Here is a 20,807-nt window from a genome sequence, read left to right as displayed (position 1 = left end):
GTGCCGCTCACGGCCACCACGGCGGGAATGTCCCCTGTGCCAGACCTGTCCCCTGTGCCATGGCACCCTGTGGGTGGCCCCTGTGCCCTGTCCCTGTGGTGCCATCGCCTTGTCACCATTGTCACCATGAGTGTTGTCCCCAGGGTGCTGTTAGCCCTGTCCCCTGTGTCCCATCCCTGTGTCCCTTGTCCCCAAACTCCCGCGTGCCCTGTCCCCGGTGTCCCCAGTGTCCCATCCCCGTGTCCCTTGTCCCCAAAGCCCTGTGAGCTCTGTCCCCAAGGTCCCACATCCCCAGTCCCCAAGGTCTTGTGTGCCTTGTCCCCATGGTGACCTGTCCCCAAAGTCCCATGTCCCCTGTCTCTATTGTCCCCCACTCCCTGTCCCCACCTTCCCGTGTGCCCTGTCCCCATGGTGACCTGTCCTCCAAATGCCACCATCCCTGTCCCTATTGTCCCCCATTCCCTGTCCCCACACCCCGTGTGCCCCCTGTCCCCTGTGTCGCGCTGTCCCCGCGCTGTCCCCGCCGTGTCGCCCGTGTCGCGTTGTCCCCGTGCCGCCCCGCGGGATCCGGGAAGGGGCCGCGCCACCCCCTCCCGTTGGGGACGTCCCGTCGTGTCCCCATCGCCCGGGTGGCGCAAGAGCGGCCACTCCGCGGCGGTGACACATCCAGCGGGGCCACCAGCCCCGCCCTGCCACCCGTGCGCCACCACCCGTGTGCCACCACCCGTGTGCCACCACCCCTGTGCCACCACCCACACTCGGGCACCGCTGGCATCGGCATCTCTTTATTCGCGCACCGGAGCCCGGGGAGGATGGCGCTGTCCCCAGGGGGATGTCGCTGTCCCCAGGGCGATGTCGCTGTCCCCAGGGGGATGTCGCTGTCCCCAGGGCGATGTCGCTGTCCCCAGGGGGATGGCGCGCCCCGGAGCAAGGGGGGATGGCACGGTCCGGGATGGATGTCACCGTCCTGGGGAAGATGTCGCCGAGGAGCGAGGATGGCACCCTCGCTGGGTGAGGATGTCGCCATGCTGGGGGGCATGCCAGCCTCTCCAGGAAGGTGTCACCACCTTGGGATGAAGGTGTCACCACCCTGGGGGACAGGGAATGGGGGACAGATGCCTGGAGATGCCACCCTCCCCAGAGGGATGTCACCACTCTGGGGGAGATGCCACCCTCCCCAGAGGGATGTCACCGTGCTGAGGGGAATGCCACCCTCCCCAGAGGGATGTCATCGTCCTGGGGGTGATGCCACCCTCCCCAGCGGGATGTCACCGCTCTGGGGGAGATGCCACCCTCTCCAGGGGGATGTCACCGTTCTAGGGGTGATGCCACCCTCCCCAGGAAGATGCCACCACCCCGGGTCCCCGCTGTCCCCGCGCGGGCCCGGGGGCGCTCAGCAGAGCTGGAAGTAGAAGTCGAGCAGGTTGGAGGTGACATCGCGGTGGCGACAGAGCGCCAGGGGCTGGTGGCCGCGCGGGGACGTGCACAGGAACCAGCCGGGGTGCGCGGCCGACTCGAAGCGCCACAGCCCGTCCCGGTAGGAGCGGAAGAAGGTGAAGGCGGCCGCGCTGTCACCGGCGCGGGGCAGCTCCCGGATGTCCACGTCCTGCGGTGACAGCGCCGTGTCACCCGCGGGGACAGCGCCCGGGCACCGCGGGCACCGTGTGCCAGCGCCGCGGTGCGGTGTGGGCACCGCCTGTAATGTCCCCATCCCACGATGTCCCATCCCTGACGTCCCCACGTCCCTATGCCCGCGGTCCTGGTGTCCCTACCCCGCAATGTCCCACTCCTGAAGTCCCCATGTCCCCATCCCCACAGTCCCAGTGTCCCCATGCCCGCAGTCCCCGTGGTCCCTGTGTCCCCCCCCCCACAATGTCCCATCCCTGAGGTCCCCGCTGTCCCCTCGCTGTCCCCACGCTGTCCCTTCGCTGTCCCCACGGTATCCCCGCTCTCCCTACACTGTCCCCGCTGTCCCCTCGCTGTCCCCTCGCTGTCCCCGCTGTCCACGCTGTCCCCTCGCTGTCCCCTCGCTGTCCCCGCTGTCCCCTCGCTGTCCCCTCGCTGTCCCCGCTGTCCCCGCTGTCCCCTCGCTGTCCCCTCGCTGTCCCCGCTGTCCCCTCGCTGTCCCCGCTGTCCCCTCGCTGTCCCCGCTGTCCGCACCTGCAGCCGCAGCCGGGGCTCTCCGGCGGGGCCGCGCTCGGTGCGGAGGCAGCGGGAGCCGCTCCGGATCCCCAGGATCACCGGCAGCCGCGCGGGCTCCAGGGCTCGGTTGGGCACCCAGAACACTTTCTCTGCGGGTGGGTGGGTGACACGGGGACCCTCAGCGCGCGTCCCCGCGGCTGTCCCCGCGCGCGCCCCCGCGCTCGTCCCCGCGTCACCTTCCAGCGCGGCGTTGGCGCCCTGCAGGTGCCCGGCCACCAGCTGGTCACCGCGCAGGTACAGCGAGCGCTGGTTCACGTCCCACAGCCTGGCGGGCAAAGGGGGGACGGCGGTGCCACCGCTCGGTGCCACCCCCGTCCCGTGCCGCCCCCGCCGCCCCCGGGCCGCCCCTTACCGGTACTGGAACACCTCGGTCTGCAGCGCGGGCGCGTGGCAGAGGGCGAAGCCTTCGGCCTCTGCGCGGAGGAAGAGGAGGGCGAGGCTGAGGGCGGCCACGCGGAGGCCCCCGCGCCCCCTGCCCGCGCCCGCCGAGCCTCGGGGACCCCTCCCGGTGGCACCGGCCGTGCCGGGCGCTCCGTGTCCCCTCCGGGCCGTGCGCGGGGTCCCCGGGCAGCGCTCACCCATGGGACCCCCGGTTCTGCCGGGACCCCGGCTCCGGTGCGACCGCGGCTCCGGTGCGACCCCCGGTTCCTGTAGGACCCCCTGTTCCGCTGGGACCCCGGCTCCTGTGACGCCCCTGCCTCCGCTGTGACACCCCCGGCTCCGGTGTTACCCCCGGTTCCAGTGGGACCCCCGGCTCCGGGCGCTGCGGGCGGCGGAGAGGAAGGGAGGAAGGAAGGAAGAAAGTTGCCGGTGTTGCCACACTGCTGAGAAGGGCGCGCCCCGCCCCCGCCATTGCTCAGCATCCCCGCGGGGTGACAAACGAGGGGACACATGGCGGGGGGGGGGAAGGTGACAGCGTGACACGCGTGGGGACACCGCGACCCCCGCGATGGCTGTGGCGGGGCTCGAACTTGCGATCTCAGCAGTGAGAGAGCGGCGCCCTCCCCGCTGCGCCACCGCGGCGGAGGGCGCGCGTGCGCGCTGCGGGAGCTGCGGGAAGCACACGGGTGGCGTGGGGAGCCCTGAGTGGCCGTGGGTGTTGCGCATGCGCAAAGCGAGACACGGCGGTGAGGGCCGCACTGCGCGTGTGCAGAGCCTGCGCCGAGAGTGCGGCGCATGCGAGTTGAGCAGGGTGAGGCGCTGGCGCATGCGCAGAGCGCCCCCGGCGGGCGGGCGGGAGGAATCATGGCGGCGCTGTGGGATGCGATGAGGGCGGCGATGGCCGCGGTGCTGCTGCTGGGCTGGGGCGCGCACGGGCTCTACTTCCACATCGGAGAGACCGAGAAGCGCTGCTTCATCGAGGAGATCCCCGACGAGACCATGGTCATCGGTGCGGACGGCGGCGGGGAGTACCGGGAATGGCGGGGGCGTGAGGGGGGAGAGACCACCGGGAATGGCGGGGGGGGAATGGGAGAGACCACCGGGGGATTGGCGGGGAGCGGGGGGAACCACTGAGGGTTGGCGGGGGGGGAGCGGGAGGAACCACCGGGCGCGGGGGTCGGCTCCGAGCCCCGTGCCCGCTCCGTGCCAGGCAATTACCGGACGCAGCTGTGGGACAAACAGTCCGAGTCCTTCCTGCCCTCCACCCCCGGGCTGGGCATGCACGTGGAGGTCAAGGACCCCGACGGAAAGGTGAGGGGGGCTTGGGCATCTCGTGGGCACGGGGAGGGGCTCCTGGGCATCCCTCGGGCATGGGGAGGGGTCTTTGGCGGGGGGCGTTTGGGCAATCCCCAGGCTGTGCCCCAGCCCCCGGGGGAGTGACAGTGTCCCCGTGGGATGCCAGTGCCATGGCCTGACAGTGTCCCCACAGGATGCCAGTGGCCGTGCCCATGGCCCTGACGCTGTCCCCACGTTGGCACAGGTGGTGCCAATAGCCATGCCCATGGCCCTGACAGTGTCCCCACGTTGGCACAGGTGGTGATGTCGCGGCAGTACGGCTCCGAGGGGCGCTTCACGTTCACGTCGCACACGCCGGGCGAGCACCAGATCTGCCTGCACTCCAACTCCACCCGCATGGCGCTGTTCGCCGGGGGCAAGCTGGTAACCGTGCCCTGTGCCAGCCTGGCACAGCCCTGAGACACCCTCGGGGATGGCCCTGGCGCAGCCCTGGGGGAGCCCCATGCCCTTCTCATGGCTGTGCCAGCGCTGGTGACAGCCCTGTGCCCTACCCATGGCTGTGCCATTGATGGTTCCATTGCTGGTGCCATGGTTGGAGCCATGATTGGTGCCATGGTTGGACCATGGTTGATGCCATTACTGGTGCCATGGTTAGTGCCGAGGTTGTTGCTATGATTGATGCCATGGTTGATGCCATGGTTGGCGCCATTACATGGCTGGATCCATGGTTGGAGCCATTACCAATGCCATGTTTGGCATGTTTGGGAGCCGTGATTGGAGCCATGGTTGGAGCCTGGTTGGTGCCATTACTGGTGCCATGCTTGGACCATGGTTGTGCCATGGTTGGGAGCCATGGTTGGCACCAGTAATGGTGCCATGGTTGGTGCCGTGGTTGGTTTGAGCCATGGTTGGTGCCATAACTGGTGCCATGGTTGGTGCCGTGGTTGGTTCGAGCCATGGTTGGTGCCATTACTGGCGTCACGATTGTTGCTATGGTTGGAACCATGGTTGGTGCCATATTGTTGGCATTACTGGTGCCATGGTCGGTGCCAGCCGTGGTGCCAGCCCGTGCCCTGTCCCGCAGCGGGTGCACCTGGACATCCAGGTGGGCGAGCACACCAACAACTACCCCGAGATCGCTGCCAAGGACAAGCTGACGGAGCTGCAGCTCCGCGCGCGCCAGCTGCTCGACCAGGTGGAGCAGATCCAGAAGGAGCAGAACTACCAGAGGGTAGGTGGGCACCAAGGGGGGTTTGGGGGGATTTATGGGGGTTTGGGGGTGAATTCGTGGATTTTTGGGGTCAATCTGAAAGGTTTTGGGGTGGATTCATGTAGGGTTTTGGGGTCAGTCTGTGAGGTTTCAGTGTGAATTTTTTGGGTTTTAGGTGGATTTCTCAGGGGTTTTTTGGGGTGAATTTGTGGGGTTTTGGGGTCAGTCTTTAGGGTTTTGGGGTGAATTTATGGGGTTGAATTCATGGGGTTTTGGGGTCGATCTGAGGGTTTGGGGTGAATTCATGTGGGGTTTTGGGGTGAATTTTTGGGGTTGAATTCATGAGGTTTTGGGGTCAATCTGAGGGTTTGGGGTGGAGTTCACAGGGTTTTGGGGTAGATTTTTGGGGTTTTGGGGTGAACCTGCAGCTTTGGTGTGGATTTATGGGATTTTGGTGTGGATTTATTGGATTTTGGGGTGGATTTGTGGGGTTTTGGGGTGAATCTTCGGGGTTTTGGGGTGAATCTTTGGGGTTTTCCCCTCAGTACCGGGAGGAGCGGTTCCGCATGACGAGAGCACCAACCAGCCAATCTGTGGGGTTTTGGGGTAGATTTTTGGGGTTTTGGGGTGAACCTGCAGCTTTGGTGTGGATTTATGGGGTTTTGGTGTGGATTTATGGGATTTTGGGGTGGATTTGTGGGGTTTTGGGGTGAATCTTTGGGGTTTTGGGGTGAATCTTTGGGGTTTTCCCCTCAGTACCGGGAGGAGCGGTTCCGCATGACGAGCGAGAGCACCAACCAGCCAATCTGTGGGGTTTTGGGGTAGATTTTTGGGGTTTTGGGGTGAACCTGCAGCTTTGGTGTGGATTTATGGGATTTTGGTGTGGATTTATGGGATTTTGGGGTGGATTTGTGGGGTTTTGGGGTGAATCTTCGGGGTTTTGGGGTGAATCTTTGGGGTTTTCCCCTCAGTACCGGGAGGAGCGGTTCCGCATGACGAGCGAGAGCACCAACCAGCGCGTGCTCTGGTGGTCCATCGCCCAGACCGTCATCCTCATCCTCACCGGCCTCTGGCAGATGCGGCACCTCAAGAGCTTCTTCGAGGCCAAGAAACTCGTCTAGCCCCCCGAAACCCCCTCGAGGGGTACCCCAAAATCCATTCCAACCTGGGGGGCAGCCCAAAACCGACCCCAACCCCAAAAGACACCCCAAAATGCACCCCCATCCCAGGGTGTGCCCCAAACCTCACCCTCACCTTGGGGAGCACCCCAAAACCAACCCTGATCCCAGAGGGATCCCCAAAATCCACTCCTAACCCTGTAATGGGGGATCCCACCCACCTTGGGCTGCTAGGGAGGGACCCCCAAACCCATCCCACGCATTTTGGGGTGCTGGGGAGGGTCCCTCACTCCCTTCTGGCACCCCAAACCCATCCCAGGTTGCTGGGGAGGGACCCCAAACCCATCCCACCCACCCTGGGGCGCTCCCTGCGGATTTTGGGGTGCCCTGCTTGCCATGGAGGGAGCAGAGAAAGGCGCCACCCCCCGAGGTGGTTTTTTTTGGGGGGGGAAATAAAGGTTTTTTTGTTCCACCAAGAGTTGCCGGTGCGTTTTGGGGTGGGAAGGGGGTCGTGGCGCTGCAGGCATTCAGCTGCTGCCCAAACCCGGCCGTTTTCACCCCAAAAATCGGTCCCGGGGCGGATTTTGGGGTGTCGGGGTGCTCTGGGTCCTCCGCCGCCAGGGGGCGCCCTCAGCCGCCATGGCGGCGCTCTGCGCGCGCCGGAAGCGCCGGTGGGCGGGGCCGCGGGACCGGAAGTGCGTGCGCGGCGGGGCCAAGATGGCGGCAGAGATGGAGGCGAAGGGGTTCGAGCACATGGGGCTGGACGGGCGGCTGCTGAGGGTGAGCGCAACGGGACCGGCGGGGAGTTTGGCCGGGGATAGCGGGGCATTGGGGAGGCGGCGATCGCCGGGGTGCCGGGAGGGGTGAGGGGTCCCTCCGAGGGGAGGGATCGGGGGAAGAAGGGATGGGGACACCGGGGTGGCGCGGGGGTTGTGGGGTCGCTCTGGGGACCCTCTGAGGGCACGGGGACACTGGGATCCCTCTGAGGGGAGGGTGCGTTGGAATCCCTTCAGGGGTGGGGGGGGCTGAGAGGGCACCGGAGTCTCCTGGGGTGGGAGGACAGTGGAGATTGTCCCCACGGGGAGGCGGTGGCACTGGGACTGTCACCATTGCGGTGTCCCCGAGGTGACACCGAGCTCTGTGCCCGCAGGCGGTGGCGGAGCTGGGCTGGGCAGTGCCCACGGCCATCCAGGCCCGCGCCATCCCGCTGGCCATGGAGGGCCGGGACCTGCTGGCCCGGGCCAGGACCGGCTCAGGGAAAACGGGAGCGTACGGACTGCCCGTGCTGCACAAACTGCTGGGGATCAAAGAGGTACTGGGGAAACTGGGGGAACTGGGGGTACTGGGGGAACTGGGGGTACTGGGGATACTGGGGGTACTGGGACTGCACAAACTGCTGGGGATCAAAGAGGTACTGGGGAAACTGGGGGAACTGGGGGTACTGGGGGAACTGGGGGGAACTGGGGGAACTGGGGATACTGGGGGAACTGGGGGTACTGGGGGAACTGGGGGTACTGGGGGTACTGGGGGTACTGGGACTGCACAAACTGCTTGGGATCAAAGAGGTACTGGGGAAACTGGGGGTACTGGGGGAACTGGGGGGAACTGGGGGTACTGGGGGTACTGGGGGAACTGGGGGAACTGGGGGTACTGGGGGAACTGGGGGTACTGGGAATACTGGGATTGCCCGTGCTGCACAAACTGCTGGGGATCAAAGAGGTGCTGGGGGAACTGGGGAAACTGGGGGTACTGGGGATACTGGGGGAACTGGGGATACTGGGGGAACTGGGGATACTGGGGGAACTGGGGATACTGGGACTGCACAAACTGCTGGGGATCAAAGAGGTACTGGGGGGAACTGGGGGTACTGGGGGAAACTGGGGGGAACTGGGGGTACTGGGGGGAACTGGGATTGCCCGTGCTGCACAAACTGCTGGGGATCAAGGAGGTACTGGGGATACTGGGGGTACTGGGAGGAACTGGGGGTACTGGGGGGTACTGGGGGGTACTGAGGGGAACTGGGGGTACTGGGGAGACTGGGGGAACTGGGGAAACTGGGGGTACTGGGGGAACTGGGGGTACTGGGGAAACTGGGACTGCCCGTGCTGCACAAGCTGCTGGGCATCAAGGGAGTACTGGGGGCACTGGGGGCACTGGGAGCACTGGGGTGCCCTGGGGGACTGGGGGCACTGAGGGGATGTGAACACTGGGGTGCACTGGGGGCCGCTGGGGCTGACCCTGCTGTCCCCCCCGTGTGCCCCCAGTGACCCCGCCGTCCCCCCGTGTCCCCAGGCGTCCCCAGCCGTGCCGCAGGCCGTGCGGGCGCTGGTGCTGGTGCCCTCTGCGGAGCTGGCACGGCAGGTTGGGCACACCCTGCGCCGCCTGGCCGCCTTCTGCGCCCGCCAGCTGCGCGTGGCCGAGCTCTGCGGCCACTCGGACCTCGCCGAGCAGCGGTCAGCCACCCCTGAGCCCCCGGTGTGCCCTGAGCCCCCGGTGTCCCCAGAGCCACCCCCTGAGCCCCCGGTGTTCCCTGAGCCCCCCCGTGTCCCCAGAGCCCCCCCGGTGTCCCCTGAGCCCCCGGTGTCCCCAGAGCCCCCCCGTGTCCCCAGAGCCACCCCCTGAGCCCCCCGTGTCCCCAGAGCCACCCTGGTGTCCCCTGAGCCCCCCCGGTGTCCCCTGAGCCCCCCCGTGTCCCCTGACCCACCCGGTGTCCCCTGACCCACCCGGTGTCCCCAGAGCCACCCCGGTGTCCCCTGAGCCCCCCCGTGTCCCCAGAGCCACCCTGGTGTCCCTGACCTGCCCACCGTGTCCCCTGACCCCCCCCGTGTCCCCAGAGCCACCCTGGTGTCCCTGACCTGCCCACCGTGTCCCCAGGCTGGTGCCCTGTGGTGGGCACACCTGGACGTGTCCTGGCACACCTGGATGGGCACAGCCTGGCCCTGACCCCTCCCTGGGTGTCCCCTGGGTGTCCCTTCAATGTCCCTGAGCCCCGTGACCCCTCTGGGTGTCCCCTGAGTGTCCTCTCCATGTCCCTGACTCCTCTCCAGGTGTCCCCTGGGTGTCCCCTCAATGTCCCTGACTCCTCTCCAGGTGTCCCCTGAGTGTCCTCTCCATGTCCCTGACTCCTCTCCAGGTGTCCCTTCCATGTCCCTTCAATGTGCCTGACCTAACCCCTCCCTGAGTGTCCCCTGGGTGTTCCTGACCCCTCTCTGAGTGTCCCCTCGATGTCCCCAAGCCCCCCTGGCCCCTGTGTGTCCCCAGGCCGGTGCTGATGGAGCAGCCCGACATCGTGGTGGGCACGCCTGGCCGTGTCCTGGCACACGTGGCCGGGCACAGCCTGGCACTGGCTGTCCCCTGGGTGTCCCCTCAATGTCCTGGGTGTCCCCTGGGTGTCCCCTTGGTGTCACTGACCCCTGTGTGTCCCCAGGCCGGTGCTGATGGAGCAGCCCGACATCGTGGTGGGCACGCCTGGCCGTGTCCTGGCACACGTGGCCGGGCACAGCCTGGCACTGCGGCCCTGGCTGGAGCTGCTGGTGCTGGACGAGGCCGATCTGCTGCTGTCCTTCGGCTTCGGGGACGACATCCGCGCCCTGCTCTGGTGGGGACACGCTGGGGACACGCTGGGGACAGCCGGGGGACGTGGGGGGACACAGAGAAGGACATGGTGGGGACAGGGAGGGGAAACCGGGGGGACACCCAGGGGACACTGAGGGGACACTGAGGGGACATGGGGGCACACCAGGGGACACAGAGAAGGACTCAGGAAGACAAGGATGGGATACTGAGGGGACACCCAGAGGACACCGGGGACAGGGAGGGGACATAGAGAAGGACATGGGGGGACAGGGAGGAGAAACCGAGGGGACATCGGGGGACACACTGGGGACAGGGAGGGGACACCCAGGGCACAGGGGGGGACATAGAGAAGGACACAGGGGACAAGGAGGGGATACTGAGGGGACACCTGGGGGGACAGGGAGGGGACACCCAGGGGAACATGGAAGGGACAGGGAGGGGATACAGAGAGGGACACAGGGGACAGGGAGGGGATATTGGGGGGACAGGCAGGGGACACCAAGGGGACAACGAGTGGGGACAGTGGAGGTGACAATGGGAGGGGACACAGGGAGACAGGGAAGAGACACCCAGGGGTGGCACTGGAGGGACAGGAAGGGGGGACAGTGTGGGAGTACAGGGGGCGGCATGGGGACAGTGGGGGGGACAAGGGGAGGGGACACTGAGAGGACAATGGGGGCACACCAAGGGGGACGGGGAGGGGACACTGAAGGCTTTGGGGTTTTTGAAGTTTTGGGGTTCCCTGAGAGATTTTGGGGGACGCTGGAGGTTTTGAGATTTCAGGGTGTGCTGAGAATTTGGGGGGCACTGGGATCTTGGGGTCTTGAAGGTTTTTTGGGGCACTGAAGGGTTAGGGGGGTTCTGAGCAGTTTTGGGGTGTTCTGGGTGGTTTTGGGGTGCCCTGGGGAGGTTTTGGGGTGCCCCTGACCCCCCGTGCCCCCCCAGCCACATGCCCAAGATCTACCAGGCCCTGCTGGTGTCGGCCACCCTGAACCCCGAGCTGGAGGCGCTGCAGGAGCTGGTGCTGCACAACCCCGTGAGGAATTTGGGGGGTTTGGGTCATTTTGGGGGGTCTGGAGTGAGCTCTGGGGGTTCCACCCTGAAACACAAATCCCTCATTTCCCATTCCTGACCCCAAATCCTGTTCCAGGTGCAGGTTCTGTCCCCAGAGTTGCTCCCAGCTGCAGCAGTTCCCAGTGCCCATTTTGGGATCCCGACCCCAGATTCCCTGGGAATTCCAGTTCCCCAGTGCCCAGTATTGGGGTTTGAACCCCAAATCCCATTCCATGTCCATGTCCTGCCCCCCGAGCCCCAACTCCCCGGCAGTTCCCAATCCCCAGTTTCAGGTTTTTAACCCCAAATTCCTGTTCCAGGTGCGTGTCCTGCCCCCTGAGCCCCATCTCCTGGGCAGTTCCCAGTCCCCAATTTCAGGTTTTTAACCCCAAATCCTGTTCCAGGTCCATGTCCTGCCCCCAGAGCCCTGTCTCCTGGGCAGCTCCCAGCTGCAGCAGTTCCCCAGTTCCCAATTTGGGATTTGGCAGTTCCCAATCTCCAATTTTGGGATTTTAACCCTAAATCCTGTTCCAGGTCCATGTCCTGCCCCCAGAGCCCCAACTCCCCGGCAGCTCCCAGCTGCAGCAGTTCCACAGTTCCCAGTTTGGGATTTGGCAGTTCCCCAGTGCCCAATTCCAGGTTTTTAACCCCAAATCCCCCAATTCCAGGTCCATGTCCTGCTCCCAGAGCCCCGTCTCCCCAGGCAGCTCCCAGCTGCAGCAGTTCCCCAGTGCCCAGTTTGGGATTTGGCAGTTCCCAATCCCCAATTTTGGGATTTTAACCCCAAATGCCCCAATTTTAGGTCCATGTCCTGCCCCCCAAGCCCTGTCTCCTGGGCAGTTCCCAGTCCCCAATTTCAGGTTTTTAACCCCAAATCCCCCAATTCCAGGTCCATGTCCTGCCCCCAGAGCCCCAACTCCCCGGCAGCTCCCAGCTGCAGCAGTTCCCCAGTTCCCAGTTTGGGATTTGGCAGTTCCCAATCTGAAATTTTGGGATTTTAACCCCAAATCCCCCAATTTTAGGTCCATGTCCTGCCCCTAGAGCCCGGTCTCCTGGGCAGCTCCCAGCTGCAGCAGTTCCCCAATCCCAAATTTCAGGTTTTTACCCCCAAATCCTGTTCCATGTCCATGTCCTGCCCCCAGAGCCCTGTCTCCCGGGCAGCTCCCAGCTGCAGCAGTTCCCCAGTGCCCAATTTCAGGTTTTTAACCCCAAATTCCAATTTTAGGTTCAGGTTCTCCCCCCTGAGCCCCGTCTCCCGGGCAGCTCCCAGCTGCAGCAGTTCCAGCTGCGCTGTCCCACGGAGGAGGACAAGTTCCTGCTGCTGGCGGCGCTGCTGAAGCTGCGGCTGCTGCGGGGCCGGGCGCTGCTCTTCGTGGGCAGCCTGGCCCGGGCCTTCAGGGTCAAACTGTTCCTGGAGCAGTTCGGGATCGCCGCCTGCGCCCTCAACCCGCAGCTGCCCGCCCGCTCACGGTGAGTATGGGGGGGTTTGTGGGGTGGGATTTGTGGGGTGGGATGGGAATTGCCATCTGTGCCCTCAACCCGCAGCTGCCCGCCCGCTCACGGTGAGTATGGGGGGGTTTGTGGGGTGGGATTTGTGGGGTGGGATGGGAATTGCCATCTGTGCCCTCAACCCGCAGCTGCCCGCGCAGTCATGGTGGGTATAGGGGGTTTGTGGGGTTGGGTTTGTGGGGTGGGATGGGAATTGCCATCTGTGCCCTCAACCCGCAGCTGCCCGCCCGCTCACGGTGAGTATGGGGGGGTTTATGGGGTGGGGTTTGTGGGGTGGGATGGGAATTGCCATCTGTGCCCTCAACCCATTGCTGCCTGCCCGCTCACGGTGAGTCCTGGTGGGGTTTATGGGGTGGGGTTTGTGGGGTGGGATGGGAATTGCCATTTGTGCCCTCAACCCATTGCTGCCCGCGCAGTCATGGTGGGTATAGGGGGTTTGTGGGGTTGGGTTTGTGGGGTGGGATGGGAATTGCCATCTGTGCCCTCAACCCGCAGCTGCCCGCCCAGTCATGGTGGGTATGGGGGGTTTGTGGGGTGGGGTTTGTGGGAATTCCTGGTTTTGTCCTCAGTCTGCAGCTGCCTGTGTGATCCCGGCGAGTCCTGGTGGGTTTGTGGGGTTTGTGGGGTGAGGTTTGTGGGAATTGCTGTTTGAGTCCTAAATTCCTGGGTTTTCACGTGGTCCCAGTGATTCCTGAGAGGAAGGAATGGGGTGGGATTTGTGGGGTGAGAATTCTCGTTTGTGTCCTCAACCCACTGCTGCCTGCGGGATCCCCGTGAGTCCTGGTGAGATTTGTGGGGTGGGATTTGTGGGAATTGCCACTTGAGTCCTGAATTCCTGAATTTTCACCTGATCCCGGTGATTTCTGAGGGGAGACAACGGGGTGGGATTTATGGGGTGGGGTTTATGGGAATTCCCATTTGTGCCCTCAACCCGCTGCTGCCTGTGGGATCCCGGTGAGCCCTGAGGGATTTCTGGGGTTTCTGGGGTTTATGGGGTGCTGTTTTTTGGAATTTCCATTTGTGCGTTTAATTGCCATTCGTGTCCCGGGGTGCCTGGTGACACTGGGATGTCCCAGGTGTCACTGGGATGGTGTCCCCGTCCCTGTCCCACAGGTGCCACGTCATTGCCCAGTTTAACCGGGGTCTCTATGATTACATCGTGGCCACCGACGAGGAGGGGCCGGCGGAGCCCCCCCGGCACCGCCCGCGCAGGGCGGGCACGGCCAGGTCAGACTGGGGACATTGGGGACATTGGGGTGGCACAGGGGACAGCCAGAGCCCCCCCGGCACCGCCCGCGCAGGGCGGGCACGGCCAGGTCAGACTGGGGACATTGGGGACATTGGGGTGGCACTGGGGACAGCCAGAGCCCCCCTGGCACCGCCCGCGCAGGGCGGGCACGGCCAGGTCAGACTGGGGACATTGGGGACATTGGGGTGGCACTGGGGACAGCCAGAGCCCCCCTGGCACCGCCCGCGCAGGGCGGGCACGGCCAGGTCAGACTGGGGACATTGGGGACATTGGGGTGGCACTGGGGACAGCCAGAGCCCCCCCGGCACCGCCCGCGCAGGGCGGGCACGGCCAGGTCAGACTGGGGACATTGGGGTGGCAATGGGGACACTGGGGACATTGGGGACAGCCAGGGCATGGCCAGAGCTCCCCCGGCGCCGCCTGCACAGGGGGGGCACGGCCAGGTCAGATTGGGGACACTGGGGACAGTGGGGTGGCTGTGGGGACATTGGGGACAGCAGGGTGGCACTGGGGACAGCCAGGTCAGATTGGGGACAGCCAGGACATGGCCAGGTCAGCCTGGGGACAGCAGGGACACTGGGGACTCTGGAGACAGCCAGGTCAGACTGGAGACAATAGGGACAGCAAGGGGACATTGGGGACAGCCAGGTCAGACTGGGGACATCTTGGGGACACTGGGGATGGCACTGGGGACAGCAGGGACAGTGGGTGGGACTGGAGACTGGGACCCACGTCCCTGACCCCGTTGTGTGGGGAGGAAGGGTGACAGGAAGGGACAGTCCCCGCGGTGTCCCCCTGTCCCTGACTGTCCCCATGTGCCCCCAGGAAAGGTGACAAGAAGGGTGACAAGAAGGGTGACAAGAAGGGTGACAAGAAGACGCAGCCCCCGCAGTGTCCCCAGGACCCCGAGTTCGGGGTCTCTCGTGGCATCGATTTCCAGAACGTCGCCGCCGTCATCAACTTCGATGTCCCCAACTCTGTGGAGACCTACATCCATCGTGTGGGCAGGTGTGACACAGGGCCACCACGGGGTCACCAGAGTCACCTTGGTGTCCCCAGGGTGTCCCCGTGGTCCCTGCTATCCCTGTCCCCACGCTGTCCCTGTCCTCAGGGTGTCCCTGTCCCCACCGTGTCCCTGTCTCCACAGCTCCCAGTGTCCCTGTCCCCATGGGTGCCCCCAGGGTGTCCCCGGTGTCCCTGTCCCCGTGGTCCCTGTGTCCTGTCCCCGTCCCCACGGTGTCCCCACGGCGTCCCTGTCCCCAGGACAGCGCGTGGGGACAGCCCTGGCACGGCGCTGACGCTGGCACTGCCCGACGAGCTGGAGGGGCTGCGGCGCATCGAGGACACGCTGGCAGCAGGTGACACTGGGGACACTGAGGGGGTTTGGGGACGCTGAGGTGACGCTGAGGTGACGCTGAGGTGACGCTGAGGTGGCCCCGTGTCCCCGCAGAGAACGGGCAGTCCATGCTGCAGCCCTACGAGTTCCGCATGGAGGAGATCGAGACGCTGCGCTACCGCTGCAGGGTGAGGGGACACTGAGGGGACAGCGGGGACACCAGGGGGACACTGAGGGGACAGGCCTGTCCCCAGGGTCCCATTAATGTCCCCAGTGTCCCATTAATGTCCCCAATGTCCCATTAATGTCCCCAGTGATGTCCCCAATGTCCCCAGGACACCATGCGCGCTGTCACCAAGCAGGCCTGTCCCCAATGTCCCATTAATGTCCCCAATGTCCCATTAATGTCCCCAATGATGTCCCCAATGTCCTCAGGACGCCATGCGCGCTGTCACCAAGCAGGGCTGTCCCCAGTGATGTCATTGATGTCCCCAATGATGTCATTGATGTCCCCAATGTCCCCAGGACGCCATGCGCGCTGTCACCAAGCAGGCCTGTCCCCAATGATGTCATTGATGTCCCCAATGATGTCATTGATGTCCCCAATGTCCCAATGATGTCCCCAATGTCCCATTGATGTCCCCAATGATGTCATTGACGTCCCCAATGATGTCATTGATGTCCCCAATGTCCCATTGATGTCCCCAATGATGTCCCCAATGTCCCCAATGATGTCCCCAATGTCCCCAGGACGCCATGCGCGCTGTCACCAAGCAGGCCGTGCGCGAGGCGCGGCTGCGGGAGCTGCGCCAGGAGCTGCTCAACTGCGAGAAGCTCAAGGTGAGACCCCAAAACTGGGGTGAAAACCCCCAAAATTGGGTAAAAAAAAAAAAAAAACACAAAAATTGGATTAAAAAAAAAAAAACCAAAATTGAGATAAAACCCCCAAAATTGGGGCTCAAAAAAAAAAAAAAAAACTAAAATGGGGATAAAAACCTCCTAAATGGGGATAAAAAACCCACAAAAATTAAAATGGAAGCTTGAAAAAAATAGGATTAAAAGCACCCGAAATGGGGATAGAAAAATACCCAAAATTGGGATAAAAATCCCTAAAATGGGGATAAAAACCCCCAAATGGGGTTAAAACCTCTGCAATGGGGATAAAAAACCCCACAAAAATTAAGATGGGTGCTTTAAAAAATGGGATTAAAAATACCCAAAAGGGGGAATTAAAAAATACCCAAAATGGGGACAAAAAACCCCCAAAATTGAGATGAAAAAACTCCCCAAAATTGGGATAAAAAAATACACAAAATGTGAATAAAACCCCCAACATTTGGATTAAAAACCACCATAATTTGGATAAAAACCCCAAAATTGGTGTAAAACCCCCAAAATTGGGATAAAAAGCCCTAAAATTTGGATTAAAAACCCCAAAATGGGGCTAAAAACCCCAAATCTTTTGGGGATTTCCTCCCCAACCCCTCAGTTTGAACCTGATTTTTGCCATTTTAACGCCTCTGGGGGAGGAGTTTCCCTGCTGCAATTGACAAATTATTGATTAGTTCTTAATTAAGGATGAATTAAGGGCTAATTAAGGGTTAATTAATGGTTAATTAATGAATTCCAGGTGTATTTTGAGGACAATCCCCGGGACCTGCAGGCGCTGAGGCACGACCGGCCCCTGCACCCGGCCAACGTGCAGCCACACATGGGCCACGTGCCCGAGTACCTGGGTACCAAAATGGGGCAAAAAAGGGGGAAATTGGGAAAAAATGGGGAAAAAATGGAAAAAAAATTGAAATTTGGGGAAAAAACGGGGCAAAAATGGGGAAAAAATTTGAAATTTTGGGAGAAAAATGGGGAACTGGGAATGGGATCAGCCCCATGTGGGCCACGTGCCTGAGTACCTGGGTGCCCAAAAATGGGGCAAAAAAGGGGGAAATTGGGAAAAAATGGGGAAAAATGGAAAAAAAATTGAAATTTGGGGAAAAAACGGGGCAAAAATGGGGAAAAAATTTGAAATTTTGGGAGAAAAATGGGGAACTGGGAATGGGATCAGCCCCACGTGGGCCACGAGCCTGAGTACCTGGGTGCCCAAAAATGGGTCAAAAAAGGGGGAAATTGGGGAAAAATGGGGAAAAAATGGAAAAAAAATTGAAATTTGGGGAAAAAACGGGGCAAAAATGGGGAAAAAATTTGAAATTTTGGGAGAAAAATGGGGAACTGGGAATGGGATCAGCCCCATGTGGGCCACGAGCCTGAGTACCTGGGTGCCCAAAAATGGGGCAAAAAAGGGGGAAATTGGGGAAAAAAAAAGGAATTTGGGGAAAAAACGGGGGGAAAATGGGGAAAAAAATTGAAATTTTGGGGGAAAAAATGGGGAATGGGGAAGTGGGTCCTGGGAATGGGGTCAGCCCCACGTGGGCCACTGGGCACCAAAATGGGGCAAAAAAGGGGGAAATTGGGAAAATAGGGAAATTTTGGGGAAAAATGGGTTAAAAAGTGAAATTTTGGAGTAAAAATGGGGAACTGGGAGCAGCTTCAGCCCTACCTGGGCCACGTACCTGAGTACCCAAAAATGGGGCAAAAAAGAGGGAAATTGGGAAAAATGGGGGGGAAATTTGAAAATTTGTGGAAGAAAAAGGGGGAAATTGGGGAAATTAGGGTTTGTGGGTGGTTTTGGGGTAGGAATTGGGGTAACTGGGATTCAGGGGTGGTTTTGGGGTGCACTAACCCCCTTTGTGCTCCCCAGTGCCCCCCAGTCTCCGCGGCATCGCCGACCCCAACCCCAAAAAGAGGAAATGTCCCCGAGGGGCCGGGGCCCGGCGAGGGGGGAGGAAGGTGAGGGACCCCAAATTCCCCCCAAAATTCCCACAAAATCCCCCAAATTCCCTCCCAAAGTCCCCCGGATTCCCTCCCCAAATTCCCCCCTCAAAATCTCCCAAATCCCCACCTCCAAAATCTCCCAAATCCCCACCTCCAAAATCTCCCAAATCCCCTCCCCAAAATCTCCCAAATCCCCTCCCCAAAATCTCCCAAATCCCCACCCCCAAAATCTCCCAAATTCCCCCCCAAAATCTCCCAAATTCCCTCCCCAAAATCTCCCAAATCCCCTCCCCAAAATCTCCCGAATCCCCTCCCCAATTTGCCCCCGACCAAAATCCCCCAAATCCCCCCCAAAATCCCTGAAATTTCCCCAAATTCCCCCCTAAATTCCCCCCCCCAAATCCCCCAAATTCCCTCCCAAAAATCCCCCAAATTCCCCCCACGAAAATCCCCGAAATCCCCCAAATTCCGCCCCCAAAATCCCCCAAATTCTCCTCCCCAAATTCTCCCCAAAGCCCCTGAACCCCAAAATTCCCCCAGAAGCCCCAAATCCCCCCCTTGCAATTTCCCCCATAAATCCCCCCCAAATCCTCCTCAAACTCTCCCAAATCCTTCCCAAAACCCCCAAATCCCCCCCAAATCCCCCAAAACCCCCTGGACCCCCAAATCCCCCCCAAATCCCCCCTAAATCCCCCAAATCCCCCCAAATCCCCCCTAAATCCCCCCAAACTCCCCCAAATCCCCCCTAAATCCCCCCCAAATCCCCCAAACCCCCCCAAACTCCCCCAAATCCCCCCTAAATCCCCCCAAATCCCCCCCAAATCCCCCCTAAATCCCCCAAATCCCCCCTAAATCCCCCAAACCTCCCCCAAACCCCCCTAAATCCCCCCCAAATCCCCCCCAAATCGCCCCTAAATCCCCCCAATCCCCCCCAATGCCCCCCAAATCCCCCCTACATTCCCCCTAAACCTCCCCTAAATCCCCCCCAAATCCCCCAAATTTCCCCCAATCCCCCCAAATCCCCCCCTAAATCCCCCCCAAATCCTCCTCAAACTCTCCCAAATCCTTCCCAAAACCCCCAAATCCCCCCCAAATCCCCCCTAAATCCCCCCAAATTCCCCCTAAATCCCCCCTAAATCCCCCCAAACTCCCCCAAATCCCCCCTAAATCCCCCCCAAATCCCCCCAAACCTCCCCAAACTCCCCCAAACCCCCCTAAATCCCCCCCAAATCCCCCCCAAATCGCCCCTAAATCCCCCAATCCCCCCCCAATGCCCCCCAAATCCCCCCTACATTCCCCCTAAACCTCCCCTAAATCCCCCCCAAATCCCCCAAATTTCCCCCAAATCCCCCCTAAATCCCCCCCAAATTCCCCTTAAATCCCCCCCAAATCCCCCCTAAATCCCCCAAATCGCCCCTAAATCCCCCCAATCCCCCCCAATGCCCCCCAAATCCCCCCTACATTCCCCCTAAACCTCCCCTAAATCCCCCCCAAATCCCCCAAATTTCCCCCAAATCCCCCCTAAATCCCCTAAATCCCCCCCAAATCCTCCTCAAACTTTCCCAAATCCTTCCCAAAACCCCCAAATCCCCCCTAAATCCCCCCAAATCCCCCCTAAATCCCCCCAAATCCCCCCTAAATGCCCCCTAAATCCCCCCCAAATCCCCCAAATCCCCCCTAAATGCCCCTAAATCCCCCCTAAATCCCCCAAATCCCCCCTAAATCCCCCAAACCCCCCCAAATCCCCCCTAAATCCCCCAAACCCCCCCAAATCCCCCCTAAATCCCCCAAACCCCCCCAAATCCCCCCCGTTTCTCCTCAGCCCCGCGGCTCCGGGAATCCCCTGCAGAGCTTCAGATTCGCCCGGCGAGGGAACAAACGGGGGGCAAAGGGCACCCCCTGAGCCTGGCACCCCCTGGGCACCCCCTGGGAGCCTGACACCCCCTGGGAGCCTGACACACCCTGGGCACACCCTGGGCACACCCCCTGAGAGCCTGGCACCCCCAGGGGCAGCGGGCACCTCCTGAACCTGGCACGCCTGGGGGTAGCTGGGGACGCCCCCTGTGCCAGCCTGGGGACACCGGTGTCACCCTCTGAGCCCCTGGGCACACCCCGGGGTCACCACGGCCACCCCCCGTGCCAGCCTGCGGGCCCACCTGTTACCCCCTGTGCCACCCTGAGGGCACCACGGGGGTCGGTGACAAATAAAGGTGCCAAGGAGCCGCTCCGGTGTCCCCTGGTGTCCCTTGAGGCCGGGCTGGGCACGGTGCCAGGCGGGTGACAGGGACGCTGCTGTGGGCAAAGGTGCCAGGGCAGTGTCCCCGTTATCTGTGCCCCCGTTATCTGTGCCCCCCTTATCTCTGTGCCCCGCTATCTGTCCCCCCTTGTTGTCCCCAAGGCCACCAGGGCCATAAACAGCGGTACGAGGGCACCCAGGAGTGGCACCGATGGCACTGGGGGCTGGCACCTCTGGGGACACTGCAGGGACCTGGCACGGGCTCGGGGGTGGCACCGGGGTGGGTGTGGCACCGGGGTGGGTGTGGCACTGCCCCGCCCTGGTGACATCGGGGACAGGTGTGGCACCGAACGGGGTCCAAGGCCCTGAACCCGGCGGGTACAGAGGGCACCGGGTGGCACTGTCACACTGGGATGGCACGGCACTGTCACACTGGGATGGCACAGCACTGTCACACTGGGATGGCACTGTCACACTGGGATGGCACGGCACTGTCACACTGGGATGGCACTGCCACACTGGGATGGCACAGCACTGTCACACTGGGATGGCACTGTCACACTGGGATGGCACTGTCACATGGGGATGGCACGGCACTGTCACACTGGGATGGCACTGCCACACTGGGATGGCACAGCACTGTCACACTGGGATGGCACTGTCACATGGGGATGGCATGGCACTGTCACACTGGGATGGCACTGTCACACTGGGATGGCACTGTCACACTGGGATGGCACAGCACTGTCACACTGGGATGGCATGGCACTGTCACACTGGGATGGCACAGCACTGTCACACTGGGATGGCAT

The 20,807-nt window shown here is 62.1% G+C and overlaps 3 protein-coding genes across 3 annotated transcripts; 2 read left to right on the top strand and 1 right to left on the bottom strand.

Annotated features, from left to right (window-relative positions):
• Positions 1-1,221: 1,221 nt before the first annotated feature.
• Positions 1,222-2,784, bottom strand: LOC131568161 (interleukin-36 receptor antagonist protein-like). The gene is made up of 4 exons (XM_058820083.1): positions 2,555-2,784; positions 2,379-2,467; positions 2,161-2,291; positions 1,222-1,606 (listed from the first exon to the last, which is right to left on the bottom strand). The coding sequence occupies exons 1-4, from the start codon at positions 2,782-2,784 to the stop codon at positions 1,394-1,396; spliced, it is 663 nt and encodes a 220-aa protein (XP_058676066.1). The 3' UTR covers positions 1,222-1,393.
• Positions 2,785-3,427: 643 nt separating this feature from the next.
• Positions 3,428-6,683, top strand: TMED4 (transmembrane p24 trafficking protein 4). The gene is made up of 5 exons (XM_058820216.1): positions 3,428-3,592; positions 3,794-3,894; positions 4,177-4,302; positions 4,964-5,110; positions 6,061-6,683. Exons 1-5 carry the CDS (start codon positions 3,448-3,450, stop codon positions 6,208-6,210), a joined length of 669 nt encoding a protein of 222 aa, XP_058676199.1. The 5' UTR covers positions 3,428-3,447; the 3' UTR covers positions 6,211-6,683.
• Positions 6,684-6,924: 241 nt separating this feature from the next.
• Positions 6,925-19,974, top strand: DDX56 (DEAD-box helicase 56). Its single transcript, XM_058820244.1, has 14 exons — positions 6,925-6,987; positions 7,358-7,519; positions 8,500-8,660; positions 9,635-9,805; positions 10,729-10,819; positions 12,062-12,306; positions 13,459-13,572; positions 14,420-14,602; positions 14,858-14,952; positions 15,045-15,118; positions 15,681-15,770; positions 16,561-16,666; positions 17,686-17,774; positions 19,582-19,974. The coding sequence occupies exons 1-14, from the start codon at positions 6,925-6,927 to the stop codon at positions 19,660-19,662; spliced, it is 1,725 nt and encodes a 574-aa protein (XP_058676227.1). The 3' UTR covers positions 19,663-19,974.
• Positions 19,975-20,807: the final 833 nt, after the last annotated feature.

Source organism: Ammospiza caudacuta, chromosome 26, assembly GCF_027887145.1.
Source record: "Ammospiza caudacuta isolate bAmmCau1 chromosome 26, bAmmCau1.pri, whole genome shotgun sequence".
NCBI classification, from domain to species: Eukaryota; Metazoa; Chordata; class Aves; order Passeriformes; family Passerellidae; genus Ammospiza; species Ammospiza caudacuta.
This window is presented reverse-complemented; position numbering and strand designations above follow the sequence as displayed.